A 21,780-nucleotide genomic window follows, 5' to 3' on the forward strand; every position below is an offset into this window, starting at 1 on the left:
GGGTGGGAGTTTTCCTCTTTTTCTGTGTGTACAGTGCGATACAGAAGTATATCTCTCCATTAACTTTTCCACAGTTGTGTTACAATCAGGAATCAATTGATTTAGGAATCAGGAATTAAAATTGATTTAATTGGTATTTTTACCACTTGATATGCAAAAGACACTTAATGCTACAAAATATTCTTTTATGGCACAAAAATTAAGTAAACAAAAACAAGAAGACACTTGTTGGTTAGCAAATTAGTGCATGCATGCATTAATACTGACACAGTCATCTGAATTAACTGATTAGGATTAGCACATTAGGGGGGATTGAATTAGCACTAATGAAAATTAGCACAAGTACAATGGTTAAAAAATAATCCACATCCCTCAATGAGCAAACAATGGAATGAAAGATAACTAACCATCTGAAGGACACAGAAATAACTGATTTAAGAAAGCCCAACTCCAAATATAGATATGACTAGAGCCAATTCATTGACTTGAATGCAAGGGCTGTTACAGACTTTAATCTGAAGCATATTCAATATTACCTGGTTTGCAAACTTGGGATGCAAAACACAAACATGAGAATCTGTTAATAAGCACAAAAATGGGATAGATAAAGGTAGAAAGTAGATAACTTGTGCTAGAAGTCCTTGATTTATATTAATTTAATACAAATCTTTTGAAAGCAACCTATTTCAGCCAGCACCATGAGGGAAGATAAATGAAGGCAGAAGCTTGTTTATAATTATGCAAGACTTCCTATCATGTTAGTTCTGGCAGCATAGGATAACACTGGGTGTCTGTTCAGGTAGAAATGCCTTAAGATAACACTGATTGCACATGCTAAATTATTCTGTGGCTTGTTGAAATTTATTTAATTTATTCATTATTTACTGCTTTTCTGTACTATTCACAGCTATCAAAGTTTACAACAAAACAAATCCAGCATCTGGATTTTCATTATGGTCAATCTTATTTTTGCAAAGAAACCACCGTGTGTTAACTAGATACAAACTTCAAATAAAAACATGGCTTGCTCTTGACTTATAACGGCTGTCTTGGTTTCCTGTGAGATCTGAATCCAGACCTGTGGCTTATCCTGCCTTATTTACAGTGGCATCCACCCTAAAACAGATCTAACAAGAACAGCATGAAAATGAAAGCATTCTGAAAGCTGTGTTGGACAGATACAAGCTAGAAATAGGCAAAACTAAGTATGGTTTGTTTGCCTGTCAGATCATGGCTAAAACAACAAACCAAGTCTAATGTAAACATTAGTTAAACAGTATTTTGAATGCAGCCACTGTTTGAAAAGGCTGTTTTGTCTTGTGATAGCTATTATCTGTTCAATTGAGGAAGGGGGAGGTACTGTCTTGATAGCTGCACCATTTTGAGAATCTATAAAGAAGTAGTATTTAGTATCATGTGAACCATTTTTGCTTGCTTAGAATTTTAAATAAACTTACTTGCTGTCTTTAAAACCTAAATGGAGTTTGAGCAAATTCTAATGAAATGAGAGCATGATGAATTGAAATTCTCAGTTTTTCGCATGATAATTATTTCATATCCTGCAAATCCTTAAATAGGAAGTTTAGTCTTCTTTAATAGCAAATGTGTCAGTTTGTATATCATAAAAGAGAGTTTTTCAGTGAGATCATTCATCTTGGGGTTTATCTGATGAAGTTAACATGCCTGGAAAGCTCATTTAGCATCTTGTTCACTGTATATTAATTGAACAAATGTCAATGCCGATTTTAAATGTCCAATTAAATATATCTAGCTTTTAAATGAAGACTTCTTTTGGCCTGCAGTTTAAGAAAAAGCTCCTTTTTGCCATATTTTTAAAATAACATTTATACTGCCATGCAAATAAGTATTTAAACAATATGGGTTTTAACAATTTGGGGCATATCCATGTAAGATTCTATTTCTCACTGCTTCCTCACTGTCAGGGCAATACAACTGTGGAACCAGCTGCCTGGAGCAGGAGTTGGCTCTAGAGACATTGAAAAAGAAGCTGGACAGCCACCCAAGTGGAATGCTGTATCTTGGTGTCCTGCAGCAGCAGGGCTTGGACTCAATGGCCTTCAGAGCTACTTCCAACCATTCCGTTTCTACTATTCTATGATTCTATCAATCTAATGGAAGGAGGAGAGGTGGTTTATTACCAATCAGCCTTCCTTCTATTTTGCTTCCTAGACCTACTTCAAATTTGTTTTAGAGCAGGGGTCTCAAACTCAACTTACCTGGGGGCCGCTGGAAGTGGAGTCTGAGTGAGGCTGGGCCACATCAAGTATTCCACCACTGCGGTGGTGTTGGGCTGCTCATCCTGCAGCCGGCCCGGGCGCCGCCCGCGCTTTGAAGGCCGCAGGGCCCCTCCACCGTGCCCCGCCCGGCCCAGCAATTGGCCCGCGGGCCGCGAGTTTGAGACCCCTGTTTTAGAGTGTTAGAAATCCCTGAACAGTGTGAGAGCTGCAGAAGAAATGGCACTGCTTATACAAGAACCCAGCACCTCCTCCCTGTTCCTTTTACACTTAAGTTTAGCTGTAAACATTAAATGGCATTATAAACAAAAACCAGTTGAGGTGCATGTGTGGTGGTTGAATTAGATGCCATACTGGAGTCAGTTGATATTTGAGTACTGTGATTACATTGCTGTTTAAGGCAGCAACTAAGCAGATTTTTAAAGATGGACTGTGAGACATTTGACTAAAATACCAAGTAATATTTTAGATACCCATTCAATGAAAACATGTCATACTGTCCAAGTTTTCAGTATTTACATTGTAGCCTTCCTAAAATTTCTTTAACACATAAGAGGTTCCTTAGTAAGAATTTGATGCTAGGTTTGATATATATATATGCTTTTCCCTGAAGGAAACCTTTCTACAGAAACTTTTCTGTAAATAATCAATAACAGTGGTATTCTAGTCATTATGAGATTTATTTTAAAAACATACTCGGCAAAGTTTCTTCCCGGGAGTAAAATCCAGATCTTTGAAATGTCATTCTTCATCTTACTATGAAAATGTACATTCTGTGAATCAGTAAAACAATGATACAACTTTCTCCAGTAGTATCATTCTTTTTGTTCTTGACTTAACAGGCAAATAGTTCTTCTGGATTGGATAAAATCTTATCTCATTTAGAAAATGCACAAGCAAAACATGAGCACAACTGCACTTTCATGTTCATATTTTCTTTGCAATAGGTACTCAAAGCGACACTGTGCCTGATATGAGAAGAAATATGCAACTGTTATTGTTGATAGCCATTAATATCTTTATTCTCCATGAACTTGTCTAATTTTTAAGGCTGGTGAATTAAAGTTGTAGTGGTGAACTTAGTATTTTAAACATTTTCCCTTTCTCCACATCTTGCATAATTATAAGTATCACTATTATGTATGTCCTTTTTCAACTTTTATCTAAGCTAAATATCCCCAAAACTGTAACTTTTCCTCATAGCCAAGTTGCTTCAGCTTCTTGATCATTTTCATTACCTTTTTCTTCACCTGTTCCAGCTCCACAATATCTTTCAAGTTCTGGAGGTCAGAACTCAGCAAATTATTCAAGTGAGTCGAATTACAGCATATAGGAGAAAGTGGCTGTGGCACAGTGGTTAGAATGTTAGATGGATGACTCAGGAGATCTGGCTTCTGATCAGCACTTGGCCATTAGGCTCATAGGGTGATGTTGGGCCAGCCATTGATTCTCAACCTAACCTATATCATAGGATTGCTGTTGTGAGGATAAAGTGGAGTGGAATAGGAAGACATAAGCTATGTTGATTCCTCACAGGAGGAAAAAAGATACAGTATTATGAATGCAATGCATGAATGAAGAGTTTGTTTTATTGACAGTTCTATTTAAAGCCCCTTTCCTAACGATACCCTAAATGGGTTTTGCATTTTTTTTATAACAGCTGCACACAGGCTTAACATTTTTAATGAAGTATCTACCAAGATCTTTTTCCTGGACAGTCACTGCCAACACAGGCCTCTTCAGCATGGGCTACAACAAGGATCCTACCCCTCAGTTGTTATATGTCACTCTATACTTCTTGCATCTGTTCCCATGCTTTGGAGCTCTTCACTGCCATTTTTGTTTTAACCTTCCTAAATAATTTTGTGCTTTCAGCAAATTTGGACTTCTACTGCTCACCCCTTTTACTGTACATCCCTAAAATTAATCCCAAAACTTGGAAAACACTACTGTTTATATGCCTTAACTCTGAGAATTGTTCATTTATTCCTATCTTCTGCTTTCTAGTTTTGAATCAGTTATTGATCAATTAAAAGACCTCTCCTCCTATTGCATGATTGTTAAATTTTCTCAAGAACCTTTTGTGAGGGATTTTTTCAAGAGCCTTTTGAATCTTCAAGTAAACAGTGTTCTTCTGTATTGATCAACTTATCGAGGAGCTTAAGTTCACTTTTGAAAGTATATTTTGTGTTGGCATTATATGTATTGAATGCAAGTACCCATATAGTTGTTGCAATATAAAGCAGGAATGAGTCCACTAGTTCTGCCCTCCCTCTCCTCTCTTGCTGTTCCTGTTGCTCTCTACACATGGAAAGCAACTGCGTTTAAAAGAAAGCTACCTCTATGTGGAAATTCTCCCAGGGATTTTAAAATAATGATGCTCGACATAAGTCAAGCATCCTTGGTACAGTTTTTATGTCAGCATTCTGACAGTGGAGCTGGAATATCAGGAAATTTATACAAAAGCAGAGTTATTTTGAGAGCTGAGGGAGTCATTTTGCCTCAGTGAAAGAGGAAAAAGAGAAAAGTTATGTTGGAACCCACTGCAAGTATACCCAGGTGCAAGCCTTTCTGAAAATACAGAGAAATATTTGCATACTTTTATTTGGTTAATAACTTATTTGGATTTTGATATTTAGTCTCCTCTCCTCTCCTCAGGTGTAATACATTCTCTTAAAACAAGCAAAACAAAAACAAAAGCCCCAAGGAAATTCAGTAATCAAAGCATCTGCTGGTTTCACACTTAGCTCAAGGTCTAGACATTGGAAGCTAAGGTTCTTGCCTTCAACAGATATGTCCTGTGATGAGTAATGATGTTTGTACAATGTTACCAGCAACACACACACATGGATCAAGTTACTAGAGGTTTTGTCTAACGATATAGTAAGGCTCAGATACTTCATAAAGCAATACAGGTTCAGCAATCCACTGCTCCCATCTCAATTTGTGCCTGAAAGACCAAGGACATGTGATGAATGGAGGATAAGTTGTACACAAGGACACAAGCATTGCTGATCCATTTGTTAAGGTGTCAGTTTATCCTTAGTGCATATAGCTGTCCAGATTTTGATATAATTCTTTCAATGATGATTAATGATGATGATGACAGCAATGACATGTGTTGAGTACAGAAGCTAATGTCTTAACTTTTGTTGCTTTTCCCTACCAGATCCATCAGCACCACCTGCGCCATCTAACCTCCAAATTGCCAACTCTACTGTAAACAGTGATGGAACTGTAAGTATTAGGATCATTTGGGACCTCCCAGAGGAACCTGACATCCCGGTCCACCATTACAAAGTCTTCTGGAGTTGGACAGTCAACAGCAAGTCTCTTGTTCCAGCCAAAAAGAAGAGAAGGAAGACTACAGATGGGGTAAAGATAAAAAGAGGGACTCGTAGTTTGCATGTATGTTTCAATACTAGTGCTGATTTCCTTCTAGCTTTTTCCTAATATGAAAGACTTTCAGTTTAATATATTTAAGAGTAAACCATATAAACAGGAGGGACAGATTATATTAAGATAAATATAAGAATAAGATATACTTAAGAAGAAGCTTATAACCCACTGGGATATAAAATGGACTTAATGGAAAATTTATTGCTTGATCTCACAAGTTAGCTGTGTATAGGCACATATTGCAGTAAATTCTTGATGGTGATCTTACAAAGGCTCAAGGTGATATCAATCATCTTCCTGCATAATTCTAATATTCTGAATGGATTAAGGTATTTTTAGAGTTGCTGGTTAATGTTAGAATTGATTTACAGAAAACTGTGTGTCCTAATATGTAAACGTCCTTGATCTTATCATGGGAAAAGCAAAATAACACTAGAATAATGCAAGCTAATATCTACCCTCATGCAACATATTTTTGCCTCAGAAAAAAGGCTATTTATATTATAATAATGAGTCCTAATGAAAACCCAGCACATTACATACTGGCGGTTAAAAAACAAATAATCTTGTTTTGTAGACCAATGCCAAAAGGCAAAATGTATGCAAAAAAACAACAGGAGGTATATCCCAGTTCTTTGCTGAGTAGAAATGTATTTAATGTTCAATGGAATGCTTCTTGTACGCACATACGGAACAACCAGTTATTAGCAACTAGCCTTCAGTTTGTATGTCTGGGAAGACAAAATTGACATGCCAGGAAATACAAATACTCTCTGTAGTGAATGAATTATTTCCAGTCCTGCTGTAGTTAGATACAATAGTATCAAATGTACTACAGTGTGATATAGTCCTACTGTATTTGGAAAAACAAATGCTTCTGGTTGGTTCAACACAGACTGCTAACTATAGCACTATGCTACTTTAACTGAGATATCAGCTTTTAGAAATCTTGATATAGTCTTAGTAAGTCTCATTGCTGGCTCAGAACATGGAACCAGGGTTGTGACTTGTAAATTACTCCTAGCTGAAATGTTCAAAGCACAATCAACTAAAACAGATGTTAGTCTTTCTCTTTAAAAAACTGAAATAAGTTGTTCCTTGAAATCTGAACGTTTGAAGGAGTAAAAAGATGTGACACTTTTTTTTAGTGATACAGAAGCTAAAATGATAGCTTTTAGCTCCAACCCTAAATGTATTTCTTTGAAGTACAAGCACTATAGTGAAATTTACTTCCAAGTACACCCACATAGGATTGCATGGTTTAATAATCTAATCTTTAGTAATCAATGAAAAATAAGTATTGCTTATTTTTTCCATCAGTTCTTCTGTCTTGCTTTATATATATATGCCTCAGAATGTGATAGGAACATAGAACTTTACATACCTTTATTTAACCTACTTAAGCTAAATTGCTCTATAAGATGAACAGGTTATATGTACACTTACAGCTCTACTCAGCTCCTCGGTAGGTGACTTGGGCCCTGCCCTGGATGGGGTTGCACTCCCTCTAAAGGACAGGGTGCACAGCTTGGGAGTGCTCCTCGACCCGGAGCTGTCATTGGAAGCCCAAGTGACAGCAGTGGCGAGGAGCTCTTTCCTTTTGCTTCAGCTAATCGATCAGCTGCATCCCTACCTCTGGAGGAGGATTGTCTAGCAACAGTAACACACGCATTGGCTACTTCCCGGTTGGATTTCTGTAATGTACTTTACGTGGGGCTGCCCTTGAAGACAGTCTGGATACTTCAGATGGTCCAGAATAGAGCTGCCAGGATGCTGTCGGGGACTGGGCATTATTCTCATATAACCCCAGTCCTCTATCAGCTCCACTGGCTTCCCATCGAAGTCCGGGCTCAATTCAAGGTTCTGGTTATTACCTATAAAGTCCTAAACAGCTTGGGACCAGGACACCTAAAGGAACACCTTTTTCCCTATTTCCCTTCCTGCCCCCTGAGAACAGCAACAGAAGCCCTCCTCCTCCTATGAACATTAGGAGACAAAGTACCTGGAGGGGGGCCTTCTCTGTGGTGGCACCCCAACTATGGAATGCGCTCTTCTGAGAGGTCTGCCTAGCACTGTCACTATATGTTTTTCGGCGCCAGGTCAAGACCTTTATATTTCATCAATATTTTAATAAGTTTTAATACTGAATTTTATTGTTGTATTTTATTAATTTGCAGCCAGAGTGGATTGTCAATTTATTTATGCTGTTAGCCGTCCAGAGACACAAGTAATTGTATGGCATACCAATTTTATAAATAAATAAATAAATAAATTTAAAATATTTGTATACTACTTCTGATTTACCATATTTGAACCTGCCTAAACTGATGTCAAAGATCCCAAAATGTACTTTTACCACCTTTTCTTTGATAAAGATTCAACTGCTGAAGTGACAGTTTTGAATGAATCTATAGCTGAATTGTGCTATTCTGTTCTGTTCTGTTCGTTTATAGGCCCAGAATTACGTAGTCCTTGAGGGTCTCCAACCCAACAGTAATTACATGGTGGAATTGCAAGCAGTGACATACTGGGGTCAAGTACGGCTCAAAAGTGCTAAAGTGTCTCTCTACTTCAGTTCTACTCAGACTGCAGTTAACAACAGTAAGTGGTATTTTTTAGGATAAAGTCCTAAAAAGTGTAGACACTTGTTTGAGGAGATACTTCTGTACATAAATATACAAAATGAAACCAGTGGTACATGTTTGAATCGCAGATCATTTTGAGTAGTCTAAATTGGGCAGGAATCCATTAGCAGTAGAACATACTGTTTTATACAGTAATTAGATTGATATAGTGCAAGGATTGCATTCAGCACGCATGTACTTGTACATGTGTGTGTGGAATCAGACTCCACTATTTTGGCACATATTCTCTGAGGCTTTGAAATACCTCAGCTACTTTCCTTACACACATTAGAACTATCAGGAAAAGATACTTATTGTTACAGATTCCTTTTCTGATGGCTATCAGTCCCCCACTGCAGATGGTGTTCAACTACCAGCATATACAATCTTTGGTGATCTCGGTTCAGTTACCATAACATTTCCATGCGAGTTTTGTGGTCTTATCAGTGTACGTTCACTTCAAGGGCAGCTCTTGCTTTCCATCACCACAGCTAGATTTACACTCACTCATTTAGCTATTTGTGAATATACTCTAATATTTTCTTGATCCTGTTAGCCTTCCTCCCTGCCCTTCATGGATTATATTTCTATGAAGGTTGTTATCTGCCTGATCTTTGATTGCTTTTTTCATATGGTTAGTGAATTATTATTATTATTATTATTATTATTATTATTATTATAACATTTCTATGCCGCCCCTTGCCGAAACCTCAGGGCGGCTTACAACATGATAAAATACATTGAAATACAATAGTACATAATAAATTACCGTTAAATATAAAAATACAAAAAATACATTGATTTACAAATACAAAATTAAAATTATCAGTATAAAATAAAAATATAGGAGGAGAAAGAGAAGGAAGAAGAAGTTGCCCAGGCCAGATCATATGTTTTAACAATTGAAATGATGTTTAAATAAAAAGGTCTTTACCTGGCGCCGAAAAACCAGTAACGACGGTGCCAGGCGGACCTCTTTGGGGAGTGAATTCCATAGGTTGGGCGCCACCGCAGAGAAAGCCCTCCTCCGGGTACTTACTCTCCTAATTTCTTTCATGGAGGGTTCCCAGAGAAGGGACTCTCCCGCAGATCTCAAAGGGCGGTCGGGCATATACGGACGTAAGCGCTCGTTCAGGTAGCCAGGACCCAAGCCGTTTAGGCTTTATATGTTAGATTGGCAGAATCACCAAGAACTGGACCTATTGATGATGACACATCACTTACTACAGCCTATTTTTTGTCATCCTGAACTAATAGGGCAGATTTTTTTCAGATCTATGACTGACAGGTGAGAGACACTAGATGGTGGTGAGTGTTTTAAGATGGCTCTCTCCATTATTTGTCTGAATAGCAAGCATATGGGCATTATGGTCATGCAGATTACCTAAGATTAGGTTTAATAGGGATTATACATCATGACTCCTTGGGCAGGATTTTAGCTTAATTATGTATGAATGAAATGTAATATATCATTCTCACTAAAATCTCTTTGCCATTTCCTAGGTGCTATGTGAACAAATAATTCATTCTTTTCCATCACTACATCTGTCTTTAAAAACACTGTATTACGGTTGTTTAACCTTTGCTATTTCCTCAGAAAATGGGAGGAATTATATCTATGTGAAGTTGGATATTTAATTCATCTTTGATTTTTTTTCACATCTTCTGCTCCAGTTTAGTTAATTACACTGGCTGTCAAAGATAAAGCTTATCATTTTACTGACTGCTGCTTTGGTTGGCTCTAGATGCAATGTTCTGTATCAGATTTAGCCAAATACTGTTTTTGTCTTGAATGTTGAGTTATCTGAATCCTGTGAACTTATAAAGACTGCAATTCATTCAATTCCCTTTGGTTACAAGTACATATAATGATACTCCATGAGTATTTGTGGTTGCTGTGTGCTGTATGCTTGAAAAAAAAGCAGAAAGGAAATGAACCTCAGAAAAAAAAACTTGGGTAAATATTTGGATTTTTTCTTTTCATCATTCTTGTAAAACTGTATAAAGGGATCATCTAGCAATAAATTGTAGTACTGTTTGGTTTATAAACATTCAGGCACCATTGAGGTATATATACACATATAATCCATATCTGTAGGGTTTCTTGACAAAATATTGGATATGAAGATACCATCAGAACATTCTGAAAGCAGACATGCTGTCATCCCTATGGGAGGAGACAGACTTTCAGCCTTCGCACTTGAGGTGTAAAGGTGTGCTGAGGGTAAAGCTGCACACACAAGTCCTGCCTCAAACCTTTCATGAGCCTAGCTCCTGTATATGTGTATTTAGCATAATGCTTCACAAGGTCCTGTAAGCTTGTTTAGTTGAATGTGCATTCCAGCTTTCCCACAACTAGGAAAACTGCGGACCTTAACATTAAACCCATGAAGGTCTTTTGAATTGCCCACCTGCCTAGGTACATTGAGGTCAGGGACTGAGTGCCTAGGGGCATCAAATTCAGCACATTGTTCTCAGGTGACGTTCATGTCTATTCTTGACCAAATTAAGTAACTGATCACTCATTGGCATGCAGTGCCTTGCAGAAGTATGCACCTGCTTTGGCTTTTCCATATTTTGTTGTGTTATGACCAAAAATTAAAGTGGGTTGAATTGGCATTGTATCCATTTGGAGGAGAACTGCCTAGCAACAGTGACACATGCATTGGTTACTTCCCACTTGGATTACTGTAACATGTTCTACCTGCCCTTGAAGACAGTCCGGATACTTCAGATGGTCCAATTTTTAAATAAATAAAGTACACAAGATATTCAGCAGTGAATGTTTATTCTGGCACAAAAACAACTTGACACTTGTTGGTTGCATAGGGATTTGCCCCCTTCATCAATGCTTGGTATTGTCTTTTGCAGCAATTACAGCTGCAGAGTCTCTTATCAGCTTTGCACATCTGGATGTTACAGTATTTGTCCATTCTTCCTGGCAAAACTTTCCCAGCTTCAGTGGATTGGTTGGTGAACTGCAACTTTCAAGACTTGCCACAAATTCTCAATCACATTGAGGTCTGGGCTTTCACTGGCCTTCTGATATATTCAAGCTCTTGTTGAACTACTCCAGTGTTTCTATGATTGTGTGTTTAGGATCACTGTCTTGCTGGAAGTTAAACTTTTTTCCCAGTCACTAGTCCTTAGCAGAATGAATCACCTTTTCCTCTATAATTGCTCTATATTTAGCTCTGTCCATCTTGCCCTCATCCTGATCAGTTTTCCAGATGAGGAAAAGATCCTGACATCCAGACAACAGGATGCTACCATCACTTTGCTTCACTGTGGCAAAGATATTCTCAGGGCAATGGGCACTGTTGAATTTGAACCACACAGAGCATTTTGCAGCAAGGCCAAGAAGTTCATTTTTGTGTTCTCAAAACAGAGAAACTTATTCCATACATTTGCTGTCTCTCGTCACATGCCAGTTTGCAAACCCAAATGAGTTTTGATATGGCTTTGTTTCAGCTGCAGCTTTCTTATATGAATAGTTTCCTTTGACGTCTATACTTCGTGCAGTAATTTTTTAAACAATTTATACTGAACTAAGTATAATTTAAATAGTGCCTTTGGAAATATTCTTTGGAAACATGGACCTTTCTGGGAATATTTTGTCTTGTAGAAGATCAGCTCTCTCCTGTTGGGAAAGCAACTGATGCTCTTCCATCCTTCAAAGGCAGAAGGCCCACTCGTCCTCTTGAAATTGGAGTGCCTTTTTATCAAGATGATCAGCTTCAGGTGAAAGTTTACTGGAAAAAGACAGACGGTAGGTGGAGAACTCTCTCAATTCCACTTTTAATGGTGTTCATGATGGTGTTAAAGTCCAAATATACGAAGTATGGGTGCTGGGTTTCACAGATAATGGTGTGCTTAGGATTTTAGGGCTCAAGTTGACTTGTTTCAAAACATAGTTATGTTAACTACAGCTTTTGGTTGACATGACAAGCCAGCAAAAGTGGAAGCAAAAGTTTCCAAATCTTTAACCCTGGCTGTGTGGGAGAAGGAGAAGGGGGATATGTGAATCAGAGAGTCACTATGGGTTGTTTCGGCTTGTTCATGTGGTGCTAAGCTTTCACTTAGTGTAGCATGCAAATATTTGCCACTGTGGCTTTAACCTGTAAATTATTTTTTTTAGGAATCACATTTCACTTCACCTGGAATTCTTCCTCAGAAAAGACTGTTGTGTCAGCTTACCTTTACATTACGGGAGGTGTGGCTGTCTGTGTTTGTCTGAGTCAGATTGTCCACCCCTTTGATCTTGTTAAAGGGTCATTTATTATAGTGCAGTGAAACTTGGCATCAGTTTTAACTACTTACTTTAATATTTATCTAGTGCATAAAGCAAAGAATACTTTATATAAGACAAGGGAAAGAGTTCTAAACTATGCTGGATATCCAGCTAAGCCAGATTACTTGGTAAAACTATAGGGAATAAAAAAGCACCATGGGAAAGCAAACAAATCTGCTACAAATGTATTTAAATTTGCTCATTAAAAAGGATATTTTCCCCCAAACATTACCTGTTGAAGTTGATTTTGCCTTATAGTTAAATAACATCTTATACAAGGAAGGCTGGCTCAGATATTATCAGTGTGGGCTGCCCCTTGATAGTGTTTCTCATTGAGATGAAGTATATGTTCAGACTAGGCCAGCCACACAACCTAAGTGTATCCAATTTTTGTGAACTTCTACCTGCCGCCCTCTCTCCTATGCCTTCACAATGGATGTAGAGGAATGCCTAGAACTTACAGGACAGAGCAGAGTAGTGAACAGTGGACTTCCTGTCATTGAGGCAAGTCCTGTCTCTTTTCCTTTCCTTTCTGCTCTTTGGAATGCAGCATAATTCAGTGGCTCAAGTTTTTGTACGAACAGTCAAAAGGCTCAAGTTTCTGCAAGAACAGCTTTATTAACAAGGAAAGTCAAATGGAAATAGCATGGAAAGAAAAGAAACAAAACACTTTTCCATACAGCTTAGAGTCCAATTGGACGTACATGCCAGAAATACCTTTAACTGCATATGGTCCCAGATTGAGGATGGTTATCATGGGATCAATCAAGATGCACAAAAGAATGTTCTTTAGGTTGTATATCAGAGACAGAGTCTTAAAGACACACCTTGCTCACTTTGGGGCAAGAAAGTTGGAGAGACACCCATGTCACATTCATGACACACACACACAATATGTGTAATTGGCAGAGACTTTGTAATCTTAGTAGCTGGAATAAATGCTTCCAGAATACTGAAAATTTCTATTGAGTAATATTTTTTCTCACTCTTTATACACAACTGTATACTAGGGAAAGCCAAAGTGGTTTGTCTTACGCAAGTGTTGTGCAGAATTAGCACTGTTGTGTTTGTATTTTCATATGATTATTGTGGTAGTCTGTACCTTCTGATATCCTTTAATAGGGCTCTTGGAAAAAAAAGGTAGTTTCAAAGCTGGTTAGATTTCACAGGCCAGTGGTTTGACTCAATAAGAGGCAGCTTCCAATGTTCCTGTGTCCATTCTCACTGCCATTGAAACTTATTTTAGGTTACTGTTACATCATCTTCAACACCATCTTCATCATCTTGCATTTATATCCCACCTCTTGTGAGGCACCAGGGTGGCTTACATAGCCCTCCTCTGCTCTGATTTTTTTTCACAGCAACAACCCTGTTCAGTGAGTGAGGCTGAGGCTGAGAGTAAATGACTGGCTCAAAGTCACCCAGTGAGCTTCATGGTTGAGCAGACTAGAACTCAGACTCCCTGGTCCACAGGGAGGATCACTGGGTAAAGCTTCTACAGATTTTATTTCACATACACAATTTCCCGTAGAGTCAACTGATTCGAGACAAAACAAATTAAAGGTTCCAGAAAAGTAAGCAAAGTTATATAATGGTCTGTTAAAAGGCAAACAGAAAAGTTCATTATTTAAAGAATGTCTTCACTACTTTTAAATAGGGTTTCTGTGGAGTTAATGCTACACGTCAGATATTAAAAGCCCCTTTTTACAGAGGTACCCTAAACCAACCAAGCTCCATGTCAGATAACTCACAGCTGTAGCCTGAGGATTTGAATGACAGTCTTCTTTCTTGTCAGTTTTTACTATAACTAGATCAGCAACTGCTTAATCTCCAGAGCTTTGCATTTGGTGTCTTCAGCTCTAATCCAGGAGTCTCCCCATTTCCCACCTACAGACCTTCTTCCAAGTCTGCCTCATGGTGTTCTACTCTTGGCCTTCCAGGCTTGTAGCTGTTCATCCTCCTGGCTGATGTCTTTGCAAGCTCTCCAGACTCTCATGAAGACACTTCAGGCAACATTTTAGCCAGATTCTTCTTGACACTCTGCTCTCAGACTTAGACGCTTTCCATTGCTCCTTAGAGATTTCTAGTCAAAGCTCCTGTCAATCAGATTTTGGATGGGCATACTTCTGTTATCCCAATTGTGTGCAAACTTTCAACCAACATGCATCTTAAAGTTCATTTATTCCCCAATATGATGGTACCATTTTTAACCCTTTCTTCCCATCTAAATAGAGAGAACCTGCCTTCATTTTCACCTCCTAGTGGTGACAGTAATTGCCAATTTTCCAGCATGCCGTACTTACAGTAAGAAGCTTTTCAGGTGCAATCCTCCAATAACAACTTTTTTTCTTTGCTATAATCCCTATAAATCCTAAATGGCTGAAACAAAGCACAGCACAACAGAGCAGTTAAAATGTCCCTGCAATGTAATCTTAGTTTCTTTAAAGGCACTTAAATTTCACTGTTACTGTTAGTTTCATTACTGTTACAGAGACATACATACATACATACATACATACATATATGCCATATATATACATATATATGAAAGACAACTCTGTATTCTTTTGCAAACTTGATTAGGTAAATCAGCTGAAGAACAGTAATTTCATGTTCAGAACTGCAAAGCTTATATTGTATTTGTATCTGGCAGGCACTCACTTTTAGTAATGAACTTAAGAAGTAGCAAATTTTTCATGTGAAAACAAAGCACTGCAAAATGTTCTGTGCTGCGTCACTGCCTTAAAAAGAAATTACTGATAAGTAGCATGCAACACTATGTTTCCTTTCAGGACCTAATACCAATTAAATAGCCTACCATGTTCAGAGTATGGAATGCTATTAAGCCACTAAACAGTCATACTTCCACTGGAACTAGTGTGGAAGTAATTGTTGGGCTCCCACACAGTTCTGTGTAATCTCCATACTGTTTTCATATAGATCTTTGTTATGCCATACTGTTTTCATATACATCATTTGATTTTTCTTTACTTATAGGGCATTAGCAGATGGACTTAAGACTTTCCCTTATGTTGGTGAACATTGTTTGCTTTAAATACAAGCCTGATATGCATGAAGTTTACAGGTTTATTAACTATCAGAGAGAATTTGCTGATTGCAAATGAAAAGTGGGTGCTTCGTCATGGGGAATGATGCATAACAATTTAATGACATTGCTGACAGAAGATATAGAATATATGAACAGTATGAAAGTTGTTTCTGGACAATAGACATTTAAGCAAAAAATTAAAACTATCCATGCCAACTTCTAAGCAAAATGTTGGTCTTATTATAGTTCCAGATCTTCTCCAGTAGCTCTTATTGAAATAACCTCTTGGTTTGACTTCTTCCTCTTCAAAAACCTCTGAGAAACTTTAAAGGCAAGATTAATTGATGTCGAAATAAAACTATTTTCTATCACTTCTGTGATTATTAAACAAATTAAACTTATCTGCATTAGAGGGAGTAGCCAAATCTGTTCTTTCAAGAATCATGTATTGTTATTATTATTTCACAGTGGTAGATTTCTTTAGTTGCCTTGACTAGTTGCTGGTGGGAAAGGCAGGGCTCCTTTAGATTTATGCATGGGTGTGATAGTAATAGAAATGAACGAATCTGTTCTTTGGTGCAATAGCATAGAGACTGCTTGGAGGCCATTCCCTACTCCACTTCTGTAAGCAGATGTTGGCAACCTTCTCTGGACCTGGGATTAGGGCTAGCAGCAGACATTGGTTTTTTGTGGTTTTTCTATATATAACAGTGGTCTTTGACCATAATATCTCTTATAGATATTTTAGTATCTATAATAGCTCTTACAAGTGGTCCCAGAAACACTTTTTGCATTGGAAATGTTAGAGTTAAAATCGGTTGAGAAGATCAGCGATTTAAACAGAAGCTGGGGAAATTTGGTGAATGTTGTTTTAATATATTAGTTTTATGTTAAATTTAAAGGAAGCATCTTGAATTAAATAATTTAATTCTGAATGCCTCAGAGACCTCCTTACACTGTACAGACATTAGGCCTTTTCAGGCATGACCTTGCGAATCCACTTATTTGAGATACAGAAAGAATCTTTGGAATGAAAAGTTATTTCAGCTGGCACTCTTCAGGAGTGAGGGGAAATGACAAAAAAGCAATTATCTGCAAAAATATGACAGTAGTAATAAACAATGTTAGAACAAATTATTCACCTGGTCTGCAAAGCTGGAAAGATTTATAGGAGGGGATTAAGGTAGAATATCCCTGGAAAGAAACATAGGTTTTCAGAGTTTAACAGGCATGTTTTGACAAACATTTTATTTAGGGGAAAATTGCAATATTACTAAAGATGATCCTGGATGAATTTCTAAACAGGAGTTAAAGCATCAAGCAGTTGCTAACAATTGAACATTATATATATAAAAGAAACATACTCCTTTTCAAACTTCTGTTCAAGTTCTTTGTCCCGTGTTTCTATATTTTTCCCTGATTTCTTTCCTCCTTTTTGCTTCAATTCTAGGCTAGCTGTCAGAGCTGATTCAGGCTTCTGTAAATAGATGTATAAGTGGTCCAGGGATTTAGCCATGTGTAGGAAATAATGTCTGACCAAAAGCATCCATAATTATAGTCACCACTTCCTGGCAGTCATTCATTCAAGTGTAACAGGTTAAAATATGTTGCAGTAAGTGATCTTAAATACCTTGTTGCTTAATTTTAGCTAGTTATTGGATTCTATTACACATAGTGCTAGTTTTTGTGTATTTTGTCTTTACTATAATAGATATGACAAATCTCATATGATACATTGCCATTTTCATGAATGCATACGAACAGAAATTATCAATCACTTTGTATTTCCAGTGCTATTCTGAAATATGCATTCATTCCTTCTAATGTCCCCCCCCACCCGAATTTACAAAGAAAGTTAAAACAAATTGACATTTTAATCCAGTGTCTTACAAGGTTAATGGCAAATTTGTTTACTGATTATCAACGGAAGGAAGATGTTAAAAGGGGTCAGACTAAAAGTGTTCATTGTCAACATGAAGATGCTCTTGGCTGCACTTTGGACCATAACAGAGCAATTTTTCTGTTACGCAGACAGCATTTGTGGGAGGGAAAAGCTTGGAAGGAGGATAGGGTCAATCCCATCATAATAAACTATAGTTTATTGTGACATCCAAACATAGCAATCATCTGAGATGAATTTCCCTTCCAGAGACAATTTTCCATTTATTCTTCATAAAGCAAAATGGAAAGAGAAAATATTCACAATAAGATTTTTTAAAAATATATCCAAACTATCAAGGAAAGAAGGACCATGTTTATAGGCAATGCAATGAAAGGGCAAGGAAAGAAAAAGAACCTCTTCATAACATTTAAAAATAATATTGTAAAGTGGTGGAATAAACAGCATTTTATCTGCAGAAGATCAGAAATGGTGATCAGCTGATAATACAATTATTTAGTTTTGTGTTAGAAACATAGAAACATTGCAAGTCAGAAGGGATCTCCTGGGCCATCTAATATGAACCCCGGCACAAGCTGGCTCTGCTCATATAATGTTCTCCCATTCATCATTCTAGAGTTAAGTAACATAGAAACATAGAAAACAGAGCAAGTCAGAAGGGTCTCCCGGGCCATCTAGTCTGAATAATATCCATGACTGCAGCATAATTCCATAAGTTTGTAATACATTCTTTAATAATACCTATGTTGGATGGCTTCCTATGTCTTGCAGCCGTTTGAGACATCAAGTTTTAAGGAGAATTATCCAGTATCCTAAAGGGTAACTTTCTGAATGATCCCATGCAGCAACATTGCAATCTTCTGTATGTATAAGCAGTATGATAGTTAACATAGACATCTTTATTAATCCCCAAGTGTTTTTGGATCTAGGAACTGGTGCTTTCATATATATGTGTGTTTCATATTGGCTTAGCTGTGACATTCTGAGTGTAATTACTTGGGACATTTTCTCCCTTCCCTTCTGAATGGCAAGAGACTGACAGCTATTATGTTTTCCTGTTTATACACCTGTGATGTGCCTAATGGTTTTGTTTTTTAAAAAAAATTCTAAACAGTTGCAGATGTCTTTAACAATTAAATCATATTTCTCATTTTGTTCCATTAGATTCAAGCAGCAGCAGATACCATGTTCAGTGGTTCCCAGAGTCTTGTCTACACAATGAAACAAAGGGGCTTGAAAAATCTGATGGCATAACTTATGTAAGTTGAGTTCTCATAATCAACAATTGGAAATAGAATCAAAGGCACAATCCTAAAATCATATGGAAGAGCCAAAGCCTTAAGATCCCATTGCTTCCTCATGCCCCATCTCTGAACAACGGAGTCCTTTACATTTGAAGCAAATGTGGACAACTTCATCAGAGGATTAGGAGTTTACCCCTGGTGTGTGGCCTGCCACAGAGTACCCCCCCCAACCCCACCTCCCCCCCGAAGCTGGCAATTTGCAACTGAGATCCAGTGACAACCTGCTCCATAGCTTTACAGAGTGTGAAAACAGTTTAATTTAGCTGGTTTCCTAGCCAAAACTAACCATTTTATCTTTCTGTAATGACTCCTGATGCCATTTTTCCTTCAATTTTTTTGTAGTGTCGGGTGTTATTTCAGGGTGTAGTGGGTATAGGTGTGACTGAAAGACTGTATGTTACCCCTCTTTGCTTTAACGCTTTTTCCCGACTTTTGACATTTGTTTCTTCTCTGTTTTGCCAAAGTCCTCAGCCTTTCCAGTTTGTGTTTGCTTATACCAAATCCTTCCTCTTTTCTTTCCTCAGTGTTCTGTTAATGTATAAAGAGAACTGTCCACTTTTCCTATATATCAGTGAGTCACTGCCTTCCGGTGGTTTCCATCTGTCCTGGATGGTGGTGCTAAAACATTACAGTTCCACCCTTGGCTTAGAGTGCTGCAGGATTCATCTTTTCTCACATGCCTTTTAACATCTACACTGAGGTTTAGGTAGATGTGTCAGCTGTAAATTGATGATGCTCATTTCAACCTTTTTGTTTGAATCATTTAGTCCTAGGATGGTGGTAGACTCACTGAACTTGTGTTAGAAGACAGCTCTGGCTTAGATAAGGGCAAGGAAAACAAGATTCATTTGAGTAGAAAAGATTCATTTGAGTAGAATAGATTCATAATGAGATAAATAACTCATTGTGTGTGTGTGTGAATATTCTGTTTATATTTTGTTGGAAGTAAGGTTGGGAGTGAGCATTTAATCTGAGCACAAATGCAAGGGGAAGATACCAAATGGATGGATACATAAACTATCTTTTTTATAGGAAAACTATATCATTCTCCAGGATCTTTCATTTTCATGTAAATACAAAGTTACAGTCCAGCCAGCAAGATCCAAAGGGCGCTTAAAGACTGAAAGTATTTACTTTTCTACTCCACCTTGTTCTGATCTTAAAGGGAAGAAGTACAAGCATATTAGCTGTCCTACTGAAGGAGGTAAGTAAAATGAATGATCCCTTCTGGTGATTTTCAGAAATGATTCAGAGTATTTACTATGGAATTATCTGTTTAGTGTGATTTCCAAACACCAGTGTCTAAACAAGATGTTTGTCTGAAAAGAAAGAAAGAAAGAAAGAAAGAAAGAAAGAAAGAAAGAAAGAAAATCAGTCTTACTACTTAACAAACAATAATACTGGTAAAGCCAACTAGTGTAAAGGGATCAACTTACATGTTCAATTCCTGTTCTTCATACTGTTTTGTAAACTCATGCTTTACAGTATGTTCTGTGTAGCAGAAGTATGCAAGTATGTTACATATCAAAATGTATATTACTCTTGTAGTTGCTAGTGACACACTATGGCTTGTTCTCCTGGTTTTCCCATCATTTTATATTCATTATGAGAAAAGCTATTTAAATTTATGCATGGGTCTTAAGGTGCAGAAACTCAAAAGTAGCAAACATTAGTGCAACTTGGCTGTCTTTAGGCAAAGGTATTTTGTCTCATTATGCTATGATAGGAATGAGCTTTTAGACTGAGCTCACAGTCTTTGCTTTTTTTAACATTTAAATCAGAGTCTCTAAACACAGTTTCCTCTTCTCCCTGAACCAAGATTCTGTGATGCTGTAGTATTGGAAGAAAGTCAGGATACTGAAATGAATGAATGCAAATAAATAAATAAATAAATAAATAAATAAATAAATAAATAAATAAATAAATGTTTACCAGAATCAGAAAATACCGGTTCCCTAAACCACAGTTTAAAGTTGAGCTATAATCTTGCTTTGTTCTGAATTGTTTTCCAATTCAGAATAAGATCTGCAGAGCTGAAGTTCGTGTGTGTGGAGAGAGAAAGAGAGAATTGTTCTTAAAATCTTGATAGAAATCCTGACAAATTGTTTCATGCTTTGTGGTGGTATGTGTGTTTTGCAGCTCCAGTTATCCCCAAAGTGTTGGCAAAACCAGAGAATCTTTCTGCCTCATTCATTGTTCAGGACATCAACATTACTGGCCATTTTTCCTGGAAAATATCCAAAGCAAACCTTCAGCAACCCATGACAGGGTTCCAGGTCACTTGGGCAGAGGTTACAACAGAGAGCAGGCAGAACAGCTTACCCAACAGTATTATTTCCCAGTCACAAATATTGCCAGTAGTAAGTGTCTGCTACATCGGTGGGATAGGAGGGAACAGATAATGAGGCAGTTGTGTGTGCACAACGATAGCACACGTCTTCAATCAGGTATGCCCTATCTCACTTGGAATTACTGTTGCCATTTCCTTTAAGGATCACTATGTACTGACGGTGCCCAACCTGAGGCCATCAACTCTTTATCGTTTAGAAGTGCAAGTGCTGACAACAGGAGGTGAGGGGCCAGCTACCATTAAGTCATTTCGAACACCTGATTTGCTGATTCCTCCACACAGTAAGTGTTGACATTCTACAGGAAAATATTCTGACCAATACATCTTCATATGTGCTTTCCCCCCCTTCTCATATAGAATACAGGGAGGATCAAGAGTTTCTTACACTGCCAACATGTAATTGATTTTTAAAATAAGTAATGCGACTGAAACCCTTGAAGCCATGTTGCAGTGAATGTGAGTTTACAACTTATATTTTAGCTTGAACGATTCAAACCAATGCCAAATATGTCCCAAACTCCTCAGAAGTTTAGGTTCAACTCAGAACTGGCTCTTCCTAGTTTCAGATTTTCCATATTCCTTTCCTATGCTTCCTGAGCTTACATGAT

The 21,780-nt window shown here is 37.5% G+C and overlaps 1 protein-coding gene across 1 annotated transcript in view; it reads left to right on the forward strand.

The window, feature by feature from the left end:
- ANOS1 (anosmin 1) overlaps positions 1–21,780 on the forward strand; it is an 87,812-nt gene that overhangs the window by 60,282 nt on the left and 5,750 nt on the right. The window contains exons 7-13 of the mRNA XM_044449643.1: positions 5,425–5,630; positions 8,108–8,255; positions 11,904–12,047; positions 18,683–18,777; positions 19,855–20,026; positions 20,962–21,182; positions 21,315–21,453. Coding sequence (XP_044305578.1) covers positions 5,425–5,630; positions 8,108–8,255; positions 11,904–12,047; positions 18,683–18,777; positions 19,855–20,026; positions 20,962–21,182; positions 21,315–21,453 — 1,125 coding nt within the window. The remainder of the gene's footprint in view (positions 1–5,424; positions 5,631–8,107; positions 8,256–11,903; positions 12,048–18,682; positions 18,778–19,854; positions 20,027–20,961; positions 21,183–21,314; positions 21,454–21,780) is intronic.

Source organism: Varanus komodoensis, unplaced genomic scaffold (genome assembly GCF_004798865.1).
Source record: "Varanus komodoensis strain SLA01 unplaced genomic scaffold, ASM479886v1 scaffold1, whole genome shotgun sequence".
NCBI classification, from domain to species: Eukaryota; Metazoa; Chordata; class Lepidosauria; order Squamata; family Varanidae; genus Varanus; species Varanus komodoensis.